Source organism: Anas platyrhynchos, chromosome 11 (assembly GCF_047663525.1).
Source record: "Anas platyrhynchos isolate ZD024472 breed Pekin duck chromosome 11, IASCAAS_PekinDuck_T2T, whole genome shotgun sequence".
In the NCBI taxonomy this organism is placed as follows: Eukaryota; Metazoa; Chordata; class Aves; order Anseriformes; family Anatidae; genus Anas; species Anas platyrhynchos.
In genome coordinates this window covers 19381023-19401405 of record NC_092597.1, presented here as the reverse complement: position 1 = coordinate 19401405, position 20383 = coordinate 19381023, and the positions used below count along the sequence as shown (strand labels likewise).

Sequence of the window (20383 nt, the reverse complement as noted above, 5' to 3'; positions counted from 1 at the left end):
CTAGAAACGGGCATGAAAAGGAAACGGAGCAGGAGAAGAGAATGCAATGAGCACTGTAGATGCACAGACATGTTATTGAAATTCTGACCTTTCTGACAGCTCCTGGCTTCCCGTCGGCATTGTGTCAGGACCATGACTATCACGTTTCAGGCTGTGCATTGCCTGCAGCAGACTGTAGCAATTTCTTTATAATCACTGGATTTTTTTTTATTTATTTATTTTTTACATTGCATCATGATGACACCTTGACAGTGATTTTTCAGGGAATTGCAGGAAGAGAATGAAAACTTAAACTGGGTGAACTGGGATCACCTCAGTTTGGGTTAAGTGCAACCGGGCTTATTTGCAACAGCTATGGTTAAGTCCAAAATCCACTAACTATTGAACTGTTCCTCTCTGCTAATGCAAAAATTAAAGGGTTAAACTATGCTTCCCTTTAAGTCAATGATAAAACTCTCTTTGGCAGCAGTGGGAGTAAAATGCCATTAAACATTTCTAATAGGGCTTCTAAGAAAAGGTTTGGGTGGGAAGGATAATTGTTAAGATTTTTTTTTCTGTGATAACTTTGGTTCCCTTATTATCAGAACTATTGCCTTGTTACAAAATATTTTCCCAAGGCTTGTAATGAAACATAGCTGGAAATTTAAATAAAATGTACAAAATGTTATTAGAAGTTTAAACTGTTTGCCACTTTCTATTTTGGAAATGGAAAAAGTCTTGGAGTTTCAGAGCAACATTTACATTTCTATTTGTGGCATAGTACTTACTATCAGGTTATGAACTGATTTACTTCTCAGACATAACTGACTGGACATCTGCAAAGCTAACAGTAAAAGAAAAAAAGAAAGGAAAAAAAAAAAAACAAACAGAAGCATTGCTGACAAAACATTAAGCTATATACCTGATATAAAGTTGTGTCCTATAATTATAAAAACTGAAAAAATATTCTGGTGGCATGTACTGGTATGTCACTGCTGTGTTACTAGGAGCTCTTTAAAAGAAACTTCTTACTGAGTAGCAAGATAGGAGATTTCTTCATGATGTTTGTTCTCCATTAAATTTCACAAATTGTTAGACCCAGGTAGGAGTTTTAAATAATGTTTTACAGATATTTAAATACAATTGTGTTGCTTCACTGGATGCTTATTTTATTTATTTATTTATTTATTTTTGGTAGGTCTAATGTTACAGAGAATTAATTTTATATGAAGTTTATGCGAAGTAAGGAAATTTATTGGAACGGACAATAAGTGAGCATAAGTGCAGACATAAGTGAACCTTAGCATCAGAACCATGACTTCAAAAACATGCTTACCCAGCTCAAGAAGCTGAAAATTTACATAGGTGAGTCCACTGGAGATGATATGATGTGTAGGTGGGGCCAGCTATGACCTTCTGCAGAAGGTCGTCATCTTGGAGCCCAGTGCCACAACCTTCATGCAGGCTGCTAGAGGTCGCTGTGTGGCATCATGCAGCATTTTCAAATGTTCAACAATTTTTCCAAGCTTTATGAACAGAAAACATAAAAGATAAACTAAACTATATATCATTAGAACTAACCATTTCTATGGACCATGCGAGCAAATCTTCAGCATTCTGTCTCTCTTGACAGTAACACAACCTCTCCCCAAGCTGATGCTCAGCAATTCTATTGTCCTTCCATCTGTGAGCATCCAGTCCCCTCTCCTTTCATGGACCTGTTCATATCTCTGGGGTCTATCTCCGCTGCCATCCTCTGCTCCCAATGTGACCCTGCAGATGAGCACCTAACTACCATGTGTGTTACTAGTAATACCTAACTCCTGGGTGTATACTAGTTCTTTAAATGTCACATCATTTTAGACAATCTGTCTCTAACACTTTATTTTCTTCTATTCTGTGATTTTGGTGGTTCAATAGTTCAGGAGAAAACTCACAGTAAATCTGAAGTTATATTATTAACTTCATGATCTAAGTAAATATTTCTTTTGAGCTAGACAAACAAACATTTTTCCCCAGGTCTCATCTGCAAAGCAGGAAAGAGTGAGTTTATAATAATGAAGCATTTCTATTTTAGTGGTGTTTTTGTCACTTTTCCAAAACTCCAACCCCTAATATAAGGCACATGGCTATGGACAGCCAAAGGTATTAAAATATTACTTCTAAAAGATGTCATTAAACTTCAAAGCCACTCAAACAGGCAAGCTTTCTCTATTTTTCAGTTTGATCTTTTAACTCTAGAATTAAGAAGCCAAACTTACATAGATTTGGTCCCTAAACATTAGGACCCCAGCAGGTGTCCAGTTCTCTTTCCAGAAAGGTGGCCTCACTTGGGCAAGTGTGTGTTGAAGCATAATTCCAAGCTCATAATTCAAATATCCATGGACTAGTGCTTTGCTGTAAACTGTAGAGGCAAATGAACTTGAAAGTTTCATGTTCCTTTATGTTCCCCACCATCACCACCAACACCCCCCTCCCGAAAAAGGATAATTAATTAATTAATTAAAATATTAATAATATCAGGCTCTGGTGTGGATCAGAAAATATCTTTCTAACCCTTTCACACAAGGCCAGGTATGAATGTATCATGGACTTGGCACAAGAAGCACTGGGTTATGACTTGCCTAGGTAGGAAGCTTGAATATTTCCCACTTGCAAAACCAGGGCAGAAAAATGGTTTGGATCTATTTTGGCAGCACCACAGGACTCTGCCTTCCCAAAGTTTTCTGTCGCCAGCTCTGCATCTTCACAGAGGTTTTCACCTGCTTGGAAAGGAAAGGTAAAGCAAGGACCTCGATGCTGTGGGGTCCAGCAAACTGGTGACCATTTCAATGCAATCAGTTTGGTGGCAGTGCGTGTGTGTGGGGGAAACCATTGCAGCCCTCCCAAACCAAGTCACCTCTTTTCTCAAGTCCGAATCCTTTGATGCCCCAGCTCCAAAGGACAGAAGCTCTTTTCTCAGCGGTATCACTTGAGACAAAGTTTTGTCCCATGAGCTCAGTCGCAGGATTTCCAGATGTAGACTCCCACTAGGGGCTCAGCTGCTCTTTGCACCGGTGTTTTACCTTATGGAGGGTGGAAAGCTTGCTAGTGGAGAGTTTGTTTTGGACCCACAATACAGGGCCAGTGGCGATCAGCACCCACCAGAAGATCGTTGTTCCAACAATGGAAAACAGAAGGGGGGAAGAGACAGACTCAGAGCACCGAAGCCAAAACACACATTGCAGGCATTTCTGCTACAGAGGGAAATGCAGGGTAAGCCAAGTCAACAGTCTGCAAGTCCAAAAACTCACACTTGGGCAAGCAGCAGCCTTCAACAGACCCCAACAGAGCAAATACTTGCTTCCCTGGCAAAGCAACCAGGTCAGGGAAATCTTGAGGATTTTAACAAGTTGCTCCAAATAGCCCTGAATATTATCTCATTCTCCGGTGTGCTCTATTCCTACAGCGTATTCCTAGAGGATTAAAGCAGAACAGGTGTTTTGTTGTTTTGTTTTGCATTTTATTTTTTTCCTTTTTAGTCTTCTAGGCAAAAAGCATGAGCTGGGGTGGGCAGACAGAAACCCCTTCTCAAACACCGAGGACAGGTTTGTATATGTGCTTTAGTGTAGCATACCCTGGATTTTATACCACGCCCCCTTCTTTGCTTTTGTGATCACTCCTCTTTCTTCACTGCCTTTGTCCCCCATGCTCTCCCCAAGCCCAATGCGATATCCCAGCTTCAGACAAATCTGAGCTAAAGCATTCGAGCACACCATTTTGGATGCAAACCTGAGCTGGGGAATTTTGCACATCCTCCATGCATTCAGCTTGTACAAACAGCAGTAGATATTTCTGTCCCTTCTACCCAAGCGCACACACGCTCCTGCTGCTCCCAATCCTACAGGCTTTCCCCAAAAGCTATCTAAAGATTATTGTAAATGCAACACTGCATTATGCCTCCTAAAAAATAAAAATAAAATAAAATAGTCAAACCCTGGCGTATCTCCAGAGAGGAAAGCGTCAGATCTCAGCTAGTAAATAAGATGTTACTGTGAAGCTTGTAAAGCCAACGTTATTTCTCCTTTGTAAAGGCTCTACCTGCATAACATGAAAGGGGCTCAGTGACAGACACATTAAAACACCATTAAACTGTGAAATAGAACACAGTGTGAAAATAGATTTAACCTTCACAGCATATTGATCTCTACCCCGCGCCGTGCCTAAGTTCTTGGACAACTGTTTTATAATAGGTTTTACTTATTTTCCTGTTGCTATTCTGACTTCCTCAGAGGAGGGTGTTATTTCTAAAAGCTCCTGACAGCTAAGGGAAAAGTGGGCTTGTTTCTTAGTCATCGCTCAGCGCTCGAGCGGCGCTGCTGCCAGCTGCTCCATAAACAGAAATCAGTTTTGTGCGAGTGAAGGATGGGTCTGGGCAGCAGTGATTGTGGTGGGATGGGAGGAGGAGGAAGGGGAAGCGGAAAGGGAAGAGGAGACGGGCTGTTTGCAAGGACTCTGCTGAACAAAACCACGCAGGATGCAGACAACCAGGCTGAACCCAAAATGCCTTTTGAAAGGGACAGCGCCAAGATTTATTTAAGCGTGCAGGGACACAGACAGTGTTTGGGCAGATAGGTAAAATAATTGTGTGCACATCTGCATATTCAGACAGGAAATCCTTTTGGTGAGGTGACAGCAAAGGATCACACTGCTGCCAGCCAGCTCTGATACTTTCACTGCGAGACCATGACTCCTTGCAGCCGTGACTTATGCCACAGGACCTCTGAACCCCTGTAACCTCTTCCCTGACTGCTCATCCATCTTCCAAAGCCTTATGCTAAGAGTTCAAACCCTTCCAAACAGCCAGGTATTTTTCTTTTTTACATCACTTCAACAACAACCACCAAAAAAAAAGTTCTACCTACCTCCACACTGGGATTTCCTTTCTGACCACCCCAAAATAAACCCAGGCAGAACACAGGACAGATAAGGTCCAGCCACGTCCTGTAGCCATGAAATAAGATTTTTCAACACCCGTGGATGAACGAGATAAATTTTGGGGGATGGGTGGGGTTCTTTTTACAGAAACCTCCCTGATACCTTTCCCCACTAGAGTCTTCTGGTAGATCCTGGGCTGGTTGGAGGCCTGTAGACATACATGAAGGGGAGGCTAAGCCTTTCCTTCAGATATTGTCTTATGCACTGCATGGAAACTAAACCTCTACACCTAATTCCTAGAAGGAATTAAATTCCTAGAAGGAATTTAACTTTTCCCTGAGCCTTATAGAGAGGAAAAACTCTCTCCCCAGCAGAGCTGAAGAATGTTTCCATTTTTAATGATGCTGGATGAGAAGAAGATGGCATTGGCAAGGATGACAACCTCCACCTTCCCTATACCTCATTCATGGGCAGCACCACTCTGCTTTTAGAAACTTCTGTCTCACTATACAACATCCTACACAGATGGTCCACAGTCTCCATTCACACACCCAGTCAATACTACATAATTTCAAACCTGTACTTCTAGTTTAGCCTGCTACCAGACAAACACTATAATTCATTTTACATCATTTATCTTCTTTTTAAGAACCCTATAAAATAATCCATTACAACCCATCAGGACTTTTACCTGCTCTTACCTCTACAGAAAATGATGGGACTCAAGGGGCTTCCTTGGGGTCGGTGCACACCACTTTCAGCAGAAATCCAGCATGGAGCTTGCTGCTAATCCTGGACTTCCCTGAGGATAGGAGAGGTCAGCAGGCATGGACAAGCAGCAGAAGGTCTTCAAGCTGCATCAATACCCCATGGAAGATGATGAAACCAGTTTGGCACATAAACAGGAGAAAATTTAAAGACAAGGCTAAGGAAAGCAGATAGATGAGGATAGGAAAGCAGGAACCAAAGTAATCCAGTGTACTTGGCTGTTACTATTTTAGATGATGTACACAGTTTAGGCAACAAAACTAGATTTTTTAATATTTGCTTTGCAGGCAAACCATGCACAAGGAGCAGGTATTTTAAGTTGTAAAGGGTAGACAGAACACATTACATTCCAAAACACATCAATCTTCCAAGGTAAAGCTGGTTTCAAATTTGGAGCTCTCTCCATTTCCCAGACACTAAGGATATAAGAATAACACAAAGTTACAGAACTTCCCAATTCTAATACAATTTTGAAGAAAATTACATCATTGCCATCCTTAAGTCAGTTCCAGCACCCTGGAAATCCACAGACTCAAATCTGATCTTTCTCCACAATTCTCACTGGGCTACAACTACCCCTTGACACATACACAGAAGAAAAAAAAAAAAAAATCAGAATTCATTTTTCTTCCAAAATCAGCTCCCAAATGTCTCAGCACAGTTATTTATCTATCTACACCAAATATATTTCTGTACAAACTCCTAAAAGACATTAAAAGAGCCAGTTCTACCCCAGAAAATAAGCTCCAGAACCATCTGAAAATGGGAGATCTCTGCGCTAGTCCTTTTTCTGCCAGCCGTGCTCTGTGACCTTGTGCAAATAGTTCCTCAGTAAACGGCCCAAGTCACTCTGCTTGCCCCCTTGTCTTGTCTGATCAAAATGCCAAATCTCCAGGAGAGGGCCTGAAGGTTGCAGATTGCATTTGGTTAAAGTCCACCACTTAATGAACCCATTTAATTGTAATCTCAGGTGCAAAGCCTGAGATGCAAATATCACATTCAGAAATGTATTTTGAAGCAATAGTCACACATGACTATGGAAAGATGATGATAATAGTGAGTGCTTACAGCAAATGGTATTGCCCCAATTGATATCATATCACATATTCAAAAGGTCTGAACAGAAGCATCTGGGCATCATGGTGGAGTTAAAAACAAGCCCATCGAAAATGGATAAACAATTAAAAATGTATTGAAAGAAGAAAGAAAAAGAGAAATCATTCCTAATTAATTCCAGTGCCCTGTACAACCCCAGACTATTTGTAATCCTACAGGGAACATCTTTATTGATCTGGGGGACGCTGCAGCAGACTTCTGATGCTTATCTCAGCATAAAAATAGGCTCTTGTGATGAGCAGTGATTTAATTACATGACAATCACCGCTAACAATGCATGGCGAATACCAAAAATATGCAGAGCAAGAGTGGCAGTGATAAATGCAAGGGAATGGCATTGACTTTCAGTAAAGTCGTCTAATGCCAGAGACAGAGGGAGACTTTTTTCCCCCCTCTTCTTCTAAGGTAGTGGCTGCTGTGCTCTGCAGAGCCCACCACAGGCAGACAGAAGGTGGAGGGAGAAATCAGCCAGCCATGATTAAACTAAAATTTAGCACACAAGTCCATGAAACTAAGTCCTTTTTTTTTTTTTTTTTCTTTTTTCCTCCTCTGTAGGAACATATGTTCTTTCCACTGCTCAACTCCACCTGGAAATGAAGACAAGGTATTTTACTCTACTTTGGGAGGTGGCCGTACTGAGCAAGTCAGCACTAAATGGTTTTGCTGTGCACAGACTTAGGCCTCAGAAGCAGTTGCCCTACAAGACAGGGAACAAAGGTCAGATCCCATCTTCCACATACAAATGCTAGAACAGAAGCAGCTGGAAGGGTTTGCTCAAAAAATAAAACTAATGCATTTTGCTTTGCTTCTTTTCAGATGATCTCCTTAAAGTATCCACAGAAGAAAAAAAGGGGTAGCATCACTAAGACAAAACCCTTTTTATTCACTTGCTGCTGCTGAGAATGCAACTGTAGTACTTACCAGTTAATGTTGAAGTCACCATAGCAATACTGGGGAGCAGACTTTGGACTGAACGCGTTTTGATCCAGCATTATTTTATCTTCATAACCCTTTTGGACTGAAGGGAAATCTAGGCCAACAGTGCATTTTAAAGTATAAGTCCCAAATCTTTAGGTTTTATCATCGCCAGTTCGTACATGACTGTTAAACATTATTTAAAATTCTTCTCGGTGATAGAAGCAACTTACCACAAATGCAGAGATCAAGAGCAGAGCATTTCTTTTTTTGCCTTCTAGAAATCTGATCGCAACAATCTGGTGTAGATGAGAAATCCCTAACTAAGGTGTAACCAGCTCACAGGTAACCCGCTCATTCCCATCCATCTACCCATTATTTCACTGAAGCCCACTACTTCATTGAAGACCTATCTTTTCCATGGGCTGAAGGCCACTTTGTAAACGTGCCAGCTGAGCAGAGGGCTTCAGATAGTCATTCCAGCAGTCAGTGATCAATGATGTGAAGGACAACTTGTTCACCATCTAATCTGAACATGTTCCACCCTGGAAGACCCAGAATCAGACGTATGTACATGTAATCTAGGAGCTTCCTACCTCTTTGTATAAAGATGTCCTTGAGATCTTAGAAGGCTTGTTGTGCTAGGAAATCAGCTTAAATGAAGTTTAAACCAGCATATCTTCCAGCTTTTACTTTTTTTCATCTATAAGAGGCATATCGTCTTGTTCAGCCAAGAGGGAAATTGCAGGTGTTCAGTCCAACACACAGGAACTGATTGGCAACGTTCCTCCACGTAAAATTTAACAAGAATCACCAGCCCTCAGGTTAGAGCCACGCTGAGAACTTGAACTTGTGCCCGCCCAGGTGCTGCTGCTGTTGCAGACACCGAGACCTGAACACCACCTCCTGCTTCCCTGTGCTCAATTTCATGATTCATGTCAGAAGAGCACATTATTTATTCAAACAAAATAACCTTCTACAGTCTTCTGAAATGCTGCTCTGTTTTAAGTCAAAGAAATACAGAGAAAAGTAGATTAAAAACTGTATAAACTTGAGTGGCTAGGTATTTTCACTCTATCATTGTTTCTACATGCTTGTGAATATTCACACTAAGCTAAACATCTTATCTTTGTATATACTTTCAAAGTATGTAATTGATGTTGCTGCTGATGGTCTTCCCCACTGATAATTGCCTGGCAGACATTTTGTCCAGAAATGCTGGAATTTCACCGGGCTTAACTTACCCCAATTTGAGAATGATTAAAACACTCTGTCTGCAGTACAGCAGATTAACAATCATTTGCAGTATCTCAGCTTCCTTCTGAGTTGGTAACTTTAAGGATGCTAAACAGCAGATATTCTTATCATGTCCCTGTGTGATTTGAAGGGGTAGATGCACCAGGGCACTGACACATGTAGCTTTACAGATAAAACACAAGTACAGTATTAAGTCAGAAGAGGATTCACTTCTAATACACGCCATAGTCTCTAAAGTCAAAGCTAACATTTCCCAAGTAGCCTATCAGTTTAGTTTAAAGGACGGAGAATCTAAAGGTTAAGGTTTGATTAGCGTGTATTTTGTCACTTTTTTCTTAACATGTCAGAACAACCGAATTCCTTCCTGGTGTGAACCTACTGGTCTGATGGGAAAATAACTCCTGTTCTACTTGCGGCAACGCCTGCAGGATCAGCCCCTCCAATAAATAAATAAATAAATAAAAATGCAGCCCTATGCAGAGTACAGGAAATTAAGTGGCAACTCTGTTTTCTAGTGGGACAACCCAGTTCTGGGAAGCAGAAAAGGTGCTTGTGACATTTTCATCGACTGCTTTATTCAGTTGTTGCTTGCTTTCCATGATGTGTGTTTCAGTGACTGGGTTTTCCTGACTGATCCATAAGGGAGCTGGGTCCTCATTCCTGTTCATGATTAGTCAAGGAACCAACCTTCAGCAACAGCTTATGTTTGAGCAAACATGAGTACATATTGCATCTTCACATATATGTTAAATCCAGTTATTTACACACTATATGGGTAGTAGACACATTTAGTCGTATTCTATCAATGAATTTCTGTGATTCCATAATCTACAGTCAGCCAAGAGACCCACAAATTTTCTAAATGCCTTCTGGTCTTAGAGACATTAGAATGCAAATGTATATATTGTTGCACAGAAATGACTACCTCAAATAAAAAAAAAAAAAAAGAGTTCATAACTTCCATGCTATACACTGAACAGATTAACAATGTAAAAAATAGCAATTTCCATGCATAAACAGACACACAGACATGTATCAGTTGATATTCTTGCTTCAAGAATCAAATGGAAATTCTGAATAAAGAGCTTGATTACTGGGGTGTACAGCAAATCCACATAACCCTCCTTTCCCTTAGGCAGGGGCTAGGAGATCCTGCCAAAGAGTTTAAAGCAGGTGGACTACTACCCCTTTACCTCATTCTCCTACAGCCACACAGCCTCCATTTCAAGTGACCTCCAGTGTTAGCTCTAACACTGCACTGTCAAGTGATGTACTTGCTTACCTAGTCAAATACTTATTATAGCGCAGCAAGCATTTTGTAAGGAATGGGAAACATATATCCTAATCCAGATAAATTAAAAGCATCAGCTTAACCTCAAAATTTTATTGCATTTCAAACAGCATTTATCAAAACAAAGAGCTCATTACAACATACATAACTACTGGACCATCCAAAACCCTTCATTTGGTGTGTCTCCAGCATAAAAATTCATACAAATTATTCTGAAACACACATATCTACATTAAAAAACAACAAAAAATAAAAGGACTTCACCCTGTCTTCTGAACAGAAATCAGTTCAATGTGGAAAAATCAATAGAAAAAAATAACACTTAAAATATCAGTCTTAACTTCTGAATAAATAAACAACATTTCCGCAGTTGAATGTTTTCACTCAAATCAATGATCAGATCTCACATGCCTGCTTAAATATGTCTGACTTTGGTACTTACAAAATAACAAAGACTACAGGATGATAAACTGGATGATAGTCTAAAGCGAGACAATGAGGCATTGTTTATACAGAAGACTGAGAAACTGGTTTAACCAAAGGGATCCGTGGACATCTATTGTATGTTCAAGAAGGAGATTTACTGGAGATTTTATAATTTCTACAAGGCTCTTTCCAACTGACTTCATTAACTTGAAGTAAATCAAATCATGCAGAGATCTGGCTCAGCCAGAGAGACATGCCGGGAAAGAAATAAAATGAAGAAGAACAGATGCAAGATAAGCTTTTGAATCTTTGGCATTTTTCATAAACATTTTCAAGGTTTTAAAATCTGTATATTCACCCAGTTTTCCCCACACACTCACCTATAAATACATTATACATGTACGCTTCTTTATATACAACTATGTACATGCATGGGTACACAAGCACACGCGCACACAAAGAGGCGTTTTTGTAGCATTTTAAATTGGGATAATCTTTTCCCTATCTTTTCACATGCAGCTGCACACAGCTTTACATGATCAAAACATGTTCTTTATCAAAGGGAGGCACCGATCTCTTCTCCTTGAGAGCCAATGATAGGACGAGCAGGAACGGCAAAAATCTACACCAGGGATAGTTCAGACTGGATATTAGAAAAATTTTCTTTACCATGAGGTTAGTCAAACACTGGAACAGGCTTCCTAGAGAAGCATTTGATGTCCCATGCCTGTCAGTGGGGACTTGTTACTTTGAAAAATAAACTTTTTTAAAACTCACTGAATCTGGTTAATAATCCAGTGGAAGATAATCTGGTGTTAGTTCTCCTCCAGATTCATGCAACAGGCCCACAAGATTGCATTATTGAACAGCATGACTCCATTTGGATCACCAATCCATAAACAAGGCTTTACCCGATTTACCTTTAATTAGGTAGAATCATAGAATCATAGAATATCCTGAGTTGGAAGGGACCCTTAAGGATCATCAAGTCCAACTCTTGACACCGCACAGGTCTACCCAAGTTCAGACCATGTGACTAAGTGCACAGTCCAATCTCTTCTTAAATTCAGTCAGGCTCGGTGCAGTGACCACTTCCCTGGGGAGCCTGTTCCAGTGTGCAACCACTCTCTCTGTGAAGAACCCCTTCCTGATGTCCAGCCTAAACTTCCCCTGCCTCAGCTTAACCCCATTCCCGCGGGTCCTGTCGCTGGTGTTAATGGAGAAAAGGTCTCCTGCCTCTCGACACCCCCTTACGAGGAAGTTGTAGACTGCGATGAGGTCTCCCCTCAGCCTCCTCTTCTCCAGGTAAAGACTTCCAAAGTCTTACTTTGTTAAAATGTAACCTGTCGCCCAGGATTCCCTATATCTTTGTACTATGAACCATGCCAGTGGATGCTGGTGTAAACACCTTCCTGGGAACCAAGCTCCAGCTCTCGTGCTACCAATGACTCGTGGAGGCAAGTCAATCCCACCATGTCCTACAGCACCTGAAAGACCAAGGGCTACATTCTAAATAAAACTGAGCAGGTTTACACATCATTCCGCATCAGTGTCCTCAGTCAAACAATATGAATAATGCTGATTATGTCATTTCTATAAAGCAAAAACACAAGAGCTAAAAGATCAGTAAGCAATAAATCATTCTCCCCGGAAGAGAAAACTCTGTCCTTTTTCCTGTCTCTTCATTGTTCATTTCCCATAGAGTTTCACTTTCTGATCCATTCCTTGTGAATTACCAGGAAGGACTCAAACGAGAATCAGTGGTGGAACAAAGCCTGCCCACTATTGCACAACCACGTCTTCGGGCACCATGCACTTTTTCTGCACAAGCACTTGCTTCTTTAAGGCTATAAAAGTGTTTTTCTCTTGTATCTGTAGTGTTGACCCCTCTGGATTTAGACAGAAAAACAAGAGCTATGCTGAAAATATCTGATGAGATGGAATTATAAAAGGCAAGTCAACAGAGTCTTTTCAGGTCAGTGAGTTAGGATTTTCTGAGGTCTTTTAATCCTTTCACAGCAGAAGGTTATCATGCATCCATTGCCAGCAATGGATCTCCGATGAATCCAGTGTCCAAACAGTTAAGCTTAGGGTTGACTTCTCTTCTTGGAGGAAAAAAAAAATAGAAAAGGAAAAAAAAAAAAAAAGGAAAATCCCACAAGTGCCGAATGAAATATTGAGATACTACTGGAGCTCTTCACTCTTTCTGCTAATTATGATAAAAAACTTTTTAAAAATGTACACTGCTTGAACAGAAGATGGGTATCAAAGGCTTGTTAATTCAGAGCTTAAACCTTTCTAGGCACAGTGATTTAACTCAAAAAAGAATAGCTTTCATATCTTAATGTAAATCTGTTGGATATGTTAAAAACTGGTTCAGAGCATCTCCTCACATCAGCTCAGCTGATCTGCAACACTAAGCAGAATTATTTCTTTCTACATAAAACAGGGAGTGCTACCACATCCAGCTTTGCCTCTGCAATCAAAGACAAAAAAAAAAAAAAAAAAAAAAGGAACGCAGTGGCAATATTCCCTCCCATACTCTTCCCCATCCTATGAACTAACTATGAACTAATTCATATGTTCCATCCTGCACTTTTGGGGCTACATCTCAGTGCCTAAAAGGCAGCCCATAAAGACAACTCAAGATAGGTGTTTATCAAAAGCCATGTCTTCCATGAAAAAAAAGTCTGTGCAGTGATTATAGTGTTGCTCCGAACCAAGAGGAGGAGAAGGGAGGAAGCGCGTGAGCACATGTGGGGGGTACGGAGGGAGATGCCGCATTCCAAAATCTCACTGCATCCTATAGCGCACTTCGTTTCTTCCTAATGGGACTGGAGCTGCTGTATGGTTTCAATTCAGCATGCTGCACCTGTAAAAACAAATAGACATGACGTTTGCAGTTAGGTAACTTTAGCTCACTACAGTGTGTGTTAATGGCTCCCCAAGGACAAACCAAGGGAAACTAAGGAAGGTTCAAAAGTAATGAATCATTTTCTAAACACAGGAACATGGGGGATTAATTGCAGGAAGGATTTGAGAAGTCATGCATCATTTCTTGAAACGAAAATATTAAAAGCAGATTTTTCTAATGAGATACATGGGGTTCTACCTGATTTCAGCAACATAGGATCGATCTTTGGGTTTGTTTTGGTTTGGGAGTTGTTTTTCTTCTTCTGAAATTAACCTATAAGTTTAATAAACTTCTCTCAGGAGTTACAACTCAAATGGATCCCAATATGCAGTAAAATGACAATCGTCAAAATGTACACAGGCCTTGGGATGCTGGAATATTTAATCATTTCAAAAAGGAAAATATTTTCTCAAAGTAACCTGGACAAAGCTGTCTCCAGCTTTCAAAACAATTTCATTTACAATGTAATACTTAAAACATGTGTGATAAACTGATGAGGATCAGGTAATCTCAACAGCAAATTGTCTGTTGTGCTACAGAAAAGTATTCCCACTGGAACCACGGGAACCTTTTGCTGAACATGCCATCTTTTCCACTCCTCCTCTGTCTTTTGTCCAGCACATGTGGGTTGTAAATGGCTAACATACAGAGGTATTTTCCAACTCATTGCAGTACCGCAGTGAAATGATGATGCATCAACAGCACACAGGAGGAAACAGACAGAAGGGATTTGGAGCTGCCATGGATGACTTTTCGCTGGAGGAGTGAGTGGCTGTCACACAGGCTCGCTATTTTTAGCACTAGTGGAAAACTCCTCAGAGGTCTGTCCCATCGTAGGAACTTTTATCAGTCCTCCCTCATAGCAAGTGGTTATCATTTTCTTCAGAGAGCTCAAAGGTTTCCAAAATGATAGAAACCACTCAAGGAAATGTTATAAATGTAAATGTTAAATAAAGCATAAATAGAAAAGCAGCTTATCTTTAAACATAAACATTAAAAGGGCATATGCAAACCATCACTGTAAATCCAGTGCACTCTACAAGAGCAATGACCAAAAAAAATAAAAATACACTCAAGCTTAATGTCTCTGTGATTATTCCTGTTTAGCTTTTTTCCTCCCACCAGTCTACAGAGAGATTTCTCTCAAGTTATTAGTGCTGCCATCAACCAATCTGGTGGCCTCTTGAGATAAATGTCACCACAAGCCTTTCCAACCCTGTTTCTACCAGATGCCTCAACACCGCATGGAGGCAATTATTTTTCAGTCTCCAGCAGAGTAAAATCACTACAGGCGAGATTGTGATCCCCTTATTCACAGTAAGCAGCACCTCACTGTGAAAGTACCACGATTCACAGAGAAAGGTACAATGTCAGTGGGATCCAGGGCATCAGGATCATGGCCTGAGGACACAGATTCCAGTTGATTAAAACAAAAGAAAGAATCCTTTATATCATGTGCTTCATTACCCAGCAAGACTATTTTCCTTCCTCCAAGAGAAATAAACAGATCTTGACATTCTAAAGGACTTATTGTTCAAATAATTTCCAGGAAGATAGGCAAGATTACTGAAGACAGTGTTGTTGTTTCAAAGAAATATGAAAAGAGACGACTGAAAATGAGGGAGGACAGATTCTGGCTAGATTAAAAGTTATAATTCCATAATGGTAGAAGATTGATCTCATCAACCACAGAGTATTTTATACACATCTCAAGGCTTTCTCTAATGAAACAGACGAGCTGAGCATTGTCCAAGGACAGCCTGGAGTTCAAGGTGGGTGGGGAGGAAGAATTCTGAGGGACGGCTGATGTGAAAAAGCGTAGCAAGCACAAAGTCATGGAAATAATGCTCCCCACACTCCATTTTGAGGAAAGGAAGAATTCAGCAAAGCCTTTTGGATGGTTATCTCTATCAAAGAGACTATTTTTCTCTTCCCTCCGTACAAATATCGGAGCAGAAAGGTGACGGAAACCATAGTTCAGTAACCACACTGGGTGATTTTTCAGATCATTTTTAAGTAGGTCTTTTCAGGATAATTTTTCTGCAATCATGCTTCTGACAAAGGATTTTGGCTCCCCTCTCTTTTAACATCCCCCTCACCCCCCACCCTTTGTGGATTTTCCCAATTCCTTATCTCACTTATTCAAAAGTGCAGTGGCATTGTATTCCCCAAGCAGAGCACCCAGCCGCTCTCAGTACTGCTTGCTGCCTCTGTTGGTGCTGGCCATTCATTACGTACCTTTTGAACATCAGATGGTACCCTGGAGAGGAAATCTAGTAGCTCATTATTATCGATGGCATAGGGATTTCTAAGCTTCTTAGTAAATTTATTTATGCCTAGAAAAAGAAAAAAAGCAAACAAAATAATGCAACTCCATTCTATTCCTTCCCTTCTAAACTGTTCAGGCAAGGTGAAAAAGGAAAGAAAAATTCACAAGTAAAAATTAGTGTGAAAACAGTGCCTCAGACTTCAAGCCATACACACGTTGCCTGTCATGTGGAATCATTCACAAATGCTTTCTGGAGAAAATAAGGGGCATTATTTAAAAACACATTTCTCTATTTTGGAGGTCATCCATTGTCAATACTAGAGAAAAAATAAAAATAAAAAAGATTGTAGCATGCATTTATTCCAGAGGATAACATGGGGAGAGTACACCAAATTGCAACTGAGACTACTGTTAAATCTGTTGTCCTACATGAACAAAGACATTCCCTTCTGCTGATACCCAGGGAGCTAGAAGGTTCTGACAAGAATTGGACAGGATAAGTTTTCTTTTCTTCTACTTCTAAAAATAAAAGTTTCCTTTGTCACCATGTCTCAGAGCTTATCCTCTCTTTTCAGAACCAAATTTGACAAGCTGACCATATTCTGATGCTGTGGCATACTGTGAAAACTTATCACAAGATTTATTTCATTTTAATCTTAAGGTGAATAATTTGGCTTTTTAACTGCAACAGCACTCCCAGTGTTCTCCATGGGGTTGGATATACTTCAGCTGTCAGAGGAGATCACCAGTCTGTAAAGAAGATCCACAGGAGCGTAATGTTTATTTTATTGTGGAGCTCATAAGGTTTTCCCTCTCCTCTCTATGAGGAAAGGGAGGGATGAGCTGCCTCTGGCCAGCATGACCTCCATTACATGGACCAGGATGAAAAAATGATAAACTTGATCACCCTTCCCAGCACTCCCCCTGCACCAGTGCACACTTTTAACACCCTGCTGCCACCACTTCCCCACTGAGAGACTGCAGCTAGTAATGTGGCTACCTAAAGGTGCAGTAGAACAAAGTATCATGAAGCAGAATAAAACAACTAGCCCGCTTTAAAGAAAGAACACACACACGCAAAAAATCATACATCTGTTGCTTCTGAAAATCACAATAGAGCACTCAATCCTATCACACTCCTATCCAAAATCCCATACTAGTTTCCTTGAAAGTAGTTTAAAATGTGATGGCTGCTCCAGCCTTCTCCTCTCTCTGACATGTACCTGCTTCACATCTGAGATTCAGCTTTTAAGCCATATGCTTGTAGCAAAATGCCAACACAATTTTCTGTGTACCTGATTTTTAAAAAACAGAAAATACCATAAGGTCTTTTGAGGCCTTGCCACAGGGTAGTTGTTTAACACGTATCATATTTGAAGGCCCTGTCAGTCTAGATGATGTTGAATGGATGTAGAGTTCTCATGTACTCACCATGTCCTCCATACCAGAACAAATATATTTTGCTACTGAATTTTTTACTCCCAGCAATTTTTCTCCTTTCCTTTTGCTCTTTTTGTTTGATTTAATCCTTTACTTAATCCCCTGCTCTCCCCCGCTCCAGTAGCTTTTCACACTGGCACCTTCTCATTCCCTTTTTCTGCATCCAGGAGAACCAAGACTGCAGCACATGGCTGAGTCCAGGAAGGTGATGGGAGCTCCCTACAGCCCAGCACTGTGCCAGGGCAGAGCTCCGTGGTTCAGTGAGGATTACCTGCACTGTTTCTGCTGTTTGACCTCAAGTCTGAGATAAAACATATCACCATAAATGAGACAGAAGGCCATTTGGAGATAAGGAAGGATTTCAGCAGCTGAAATACCATCTTCTTTTGTGAAAGACCACCTTACCCTTCTTCAGAATGCTGCTAGGCAATTTTTCATATTTAAAAGCTCCTCTTTTACGTCATCCCCAGAAAGTGATGAATTTTCATACAATTCCTTTCTGTCCCCTGCTCCAGATTGATGTTCAGTGCCTCCTGCTGGACCACTGGCACACTGCTCCTCCTGACTGAAGGGGAATTAAGAACCAAAAGGCTGCATGGTCAAGCCTCCATGGCGAAGCTCTTTAAATACACCTTGCCCACTCCCTACCATTTCCTGTCTGTGTGCTCCAGCACCAGGAAGCTAATTACTTCCCTGCATAATAGTAATAGCTATATTGCAAATAGCTTATCTACACTAACGTGTCTCTTGTGGTGCTGCTGGAAAATTATAAAGAACCCTAAGAAAAGCTTAAAGCTTGCTTGATGTCATTCTGTAGATATATACTGCATTTATTGCATGCATGAGACACAGTGGAGTACTTACCCCAGATTAAAATAATGTACCTCAGTGGTATAAAGTACAAAATAACCGTTGCTGCTGCAAGGACCAAGCAGGCCAGAACAGAGAGGAAAGGTACCGTCCAGTTGAACGTGCTGTAAAGAACAACAATAATCTTACTCAATGTTTCTGCTCTGTACTCTGTTACCCAACAATAAATTAATGATAGTATTTCAGTGCTCGGCATATTCAAATACACTGTACATTGCAGACCCTTCGGAAGGCGGATAAGCTGAGTCCTGCATCTGGGTGCTGTAATAGATTAAAGGTGGTATCTGAGAGGCAGGTATCATGATAAGGAGAGAGGATAGTCTCTGGAGGGCTCAGTGAAGTTGTTAGCCATGTAGCGAGTTGTTTTTCATTTCTTCTTATACATGTTGCACTTGTTACACATCTCTGCTCACCGGTCAGCTCTCCATTATTCATGAGCAGATTATCTGATTTGGAGACAAGGCCATGCCACAGGTGCAAGCTATCTGAGCTGGCTCTGCTGGGCACAGTGGTGATGACATGAGATGTGTGTCGATGCACGACTTGAGTGTGGCAGGTAGTCAGAATCAACCTCACTAATAATTTGAATGGTTTAATTACAACTGACACTAAACCTTAAAAGAGCAGAGACATTTCTTAGCATAGCATTGGGAAATAATGTTCTATATAAATATATCTTAATAGTTATATATTTGCTTCCATTTCCTTACATCTTCATCAATTCCTTACTACACTGTCCAAAGTAGGCTGTCTTAGATTGGTGGTAGTGTGTTAGCATCAGTCCAAGCCTTTACACACCACCATTTCTCCCAACGGGAGCACTTTCCAAAGGCTCAGCCACCATGATCATTCAGACTTCTGAAGCACAAAACAAGATTTCTTTTCACCCAGACCATTCATATATAAGCCCACGACATACTCAGGGTGAGCAGCCATTGCTAATGCCTCTTAGAAGTTACTTTGTCAACTTGTTCCCTTGCAATATGCATCTCCATGGTACCACCAAACATTGAGATACCTGGACTACATGAATGCCAATTAGTTTGTAGGTGGATTTACAGATCTGGGCATCTGTTTCACGCAATCTGCCTGCTAACTTCACATCATGATGACGGGGAGTAGGAAGAAGAGAGAATGAATGTGGACCTCTCGTCAGGCTATAAAATAATATGAACTTCCCTTGACAGATAAAATTAATAGGACGGGAAAAAGAATTACTTTTAAGCTTCAATAGATGTATTAAATATTAAGTAAAGATAGGTGGGAGAGGACCCATCATTATCAATCAACGTAGCTTAAGTTAAAAAAAAAAAAAAGAGCAAAACAGCTCAATTCAGTTAAACTATTAAAACTCCCTATGATTGCATAACTAGAGTGACAGACGGAAACTGTAGCACAATTCAGTCTGTCACTTACAGAAAACTTTGGTGGCAATTTTTTAATGGTACATTACTGTTGAGTTACAATGGAATTCTTCTGAAATTACATCGGGCCTCCACATTAATACCCAATGTGTTCTCTAAGACCATTGTTACCAAAATGAATACAAGAATTAATAGTGCTTAAACACTCTGAGTCTTCCTGCCATGCAGCTGGATAGAACAGTGCCCTGTTCATAGACTGGAATACATCTCTGGGCCACTTCCACCCCAGCTGGGGTGCACAGAGTGGAATCACACCACATGGGTTTGCTGTATTTTTAGTCTGAACCCAGCTCCTCATTAAAGTGTCGTTCAATCACAAACCATCACTTTGTGTTCAAAACAGAAAACAATGTGGGTCAATTAAGTGCCAATAAAGATTGGGTTATAAAAGTTTGTGTGTGTTTGCATGCAGAGGTTTTTTTTTTTTTCTTTCTTTCTTTCTTTTTTTCTTTTTTGTCTCTTCACCCTCTTTCCCTTGCAGGGTCAGGAATACCCTATGTGCCTCCCATGGTGACAAGACCCAGAAAACTGCCTTTGGGCTTCCTCATGGCATCAGCAGGAAGTAGGGAATAGACAAAGTGGTAGAAAAGAATATCGATGTACTAGAAAAGGAAATCAGTGACTAGTAACCCCTGTAACCAGGGCTGGGATGGCGTGGGAAAGGCAACGCCAACCATCAATGCCTACCTACTTTCTTTGGGGGAAATGCAAAGAAAACCTGATACTTTTGAGCCCACACCTTCAAGAAGTATTCTCCTATCATGACTCTGTACCTTATCACAGACAGACAAGATCAA

General features: G+C 40.6%; 1 protein-coding gene across 11 annotated transcripts in view; it reads right to left on the bottom strand.

Annotated features, from left to right (window-relative positions):
- Window positions 1-10321: 10321 nt before the first annotated feature.
- Window positions 10322-20383, bottom strand: part of MCTP2 (multiple C2 and transmembrane domain containing 2) — a 154850-nt gene continuing 144788 nt past the window's right edge. For all 11 annotated transcript variants that reach the window (XM_021266633.4, XM_013091756.5, XM_038185162.2 and 8 more), the window contains 3 exons: window positions 18157-18266; window positions 15822-15919; window positions 10322-13541 (listed from right to left, as the gene is read on the bottom strand). In XM_021266633.4, the coding sequence (XP_021122308.4) occupies window positions 13473-13541; window positions 15822-15919; window positions 18157-18266 (277 nt within the window). In that variant the 3' untranslated portion in view covers window positions 10322-13472. The remainder of the gene's footprint in view (window positions 13542-15821; window positions 15920-18156; window positions 18267-20383) is intronic.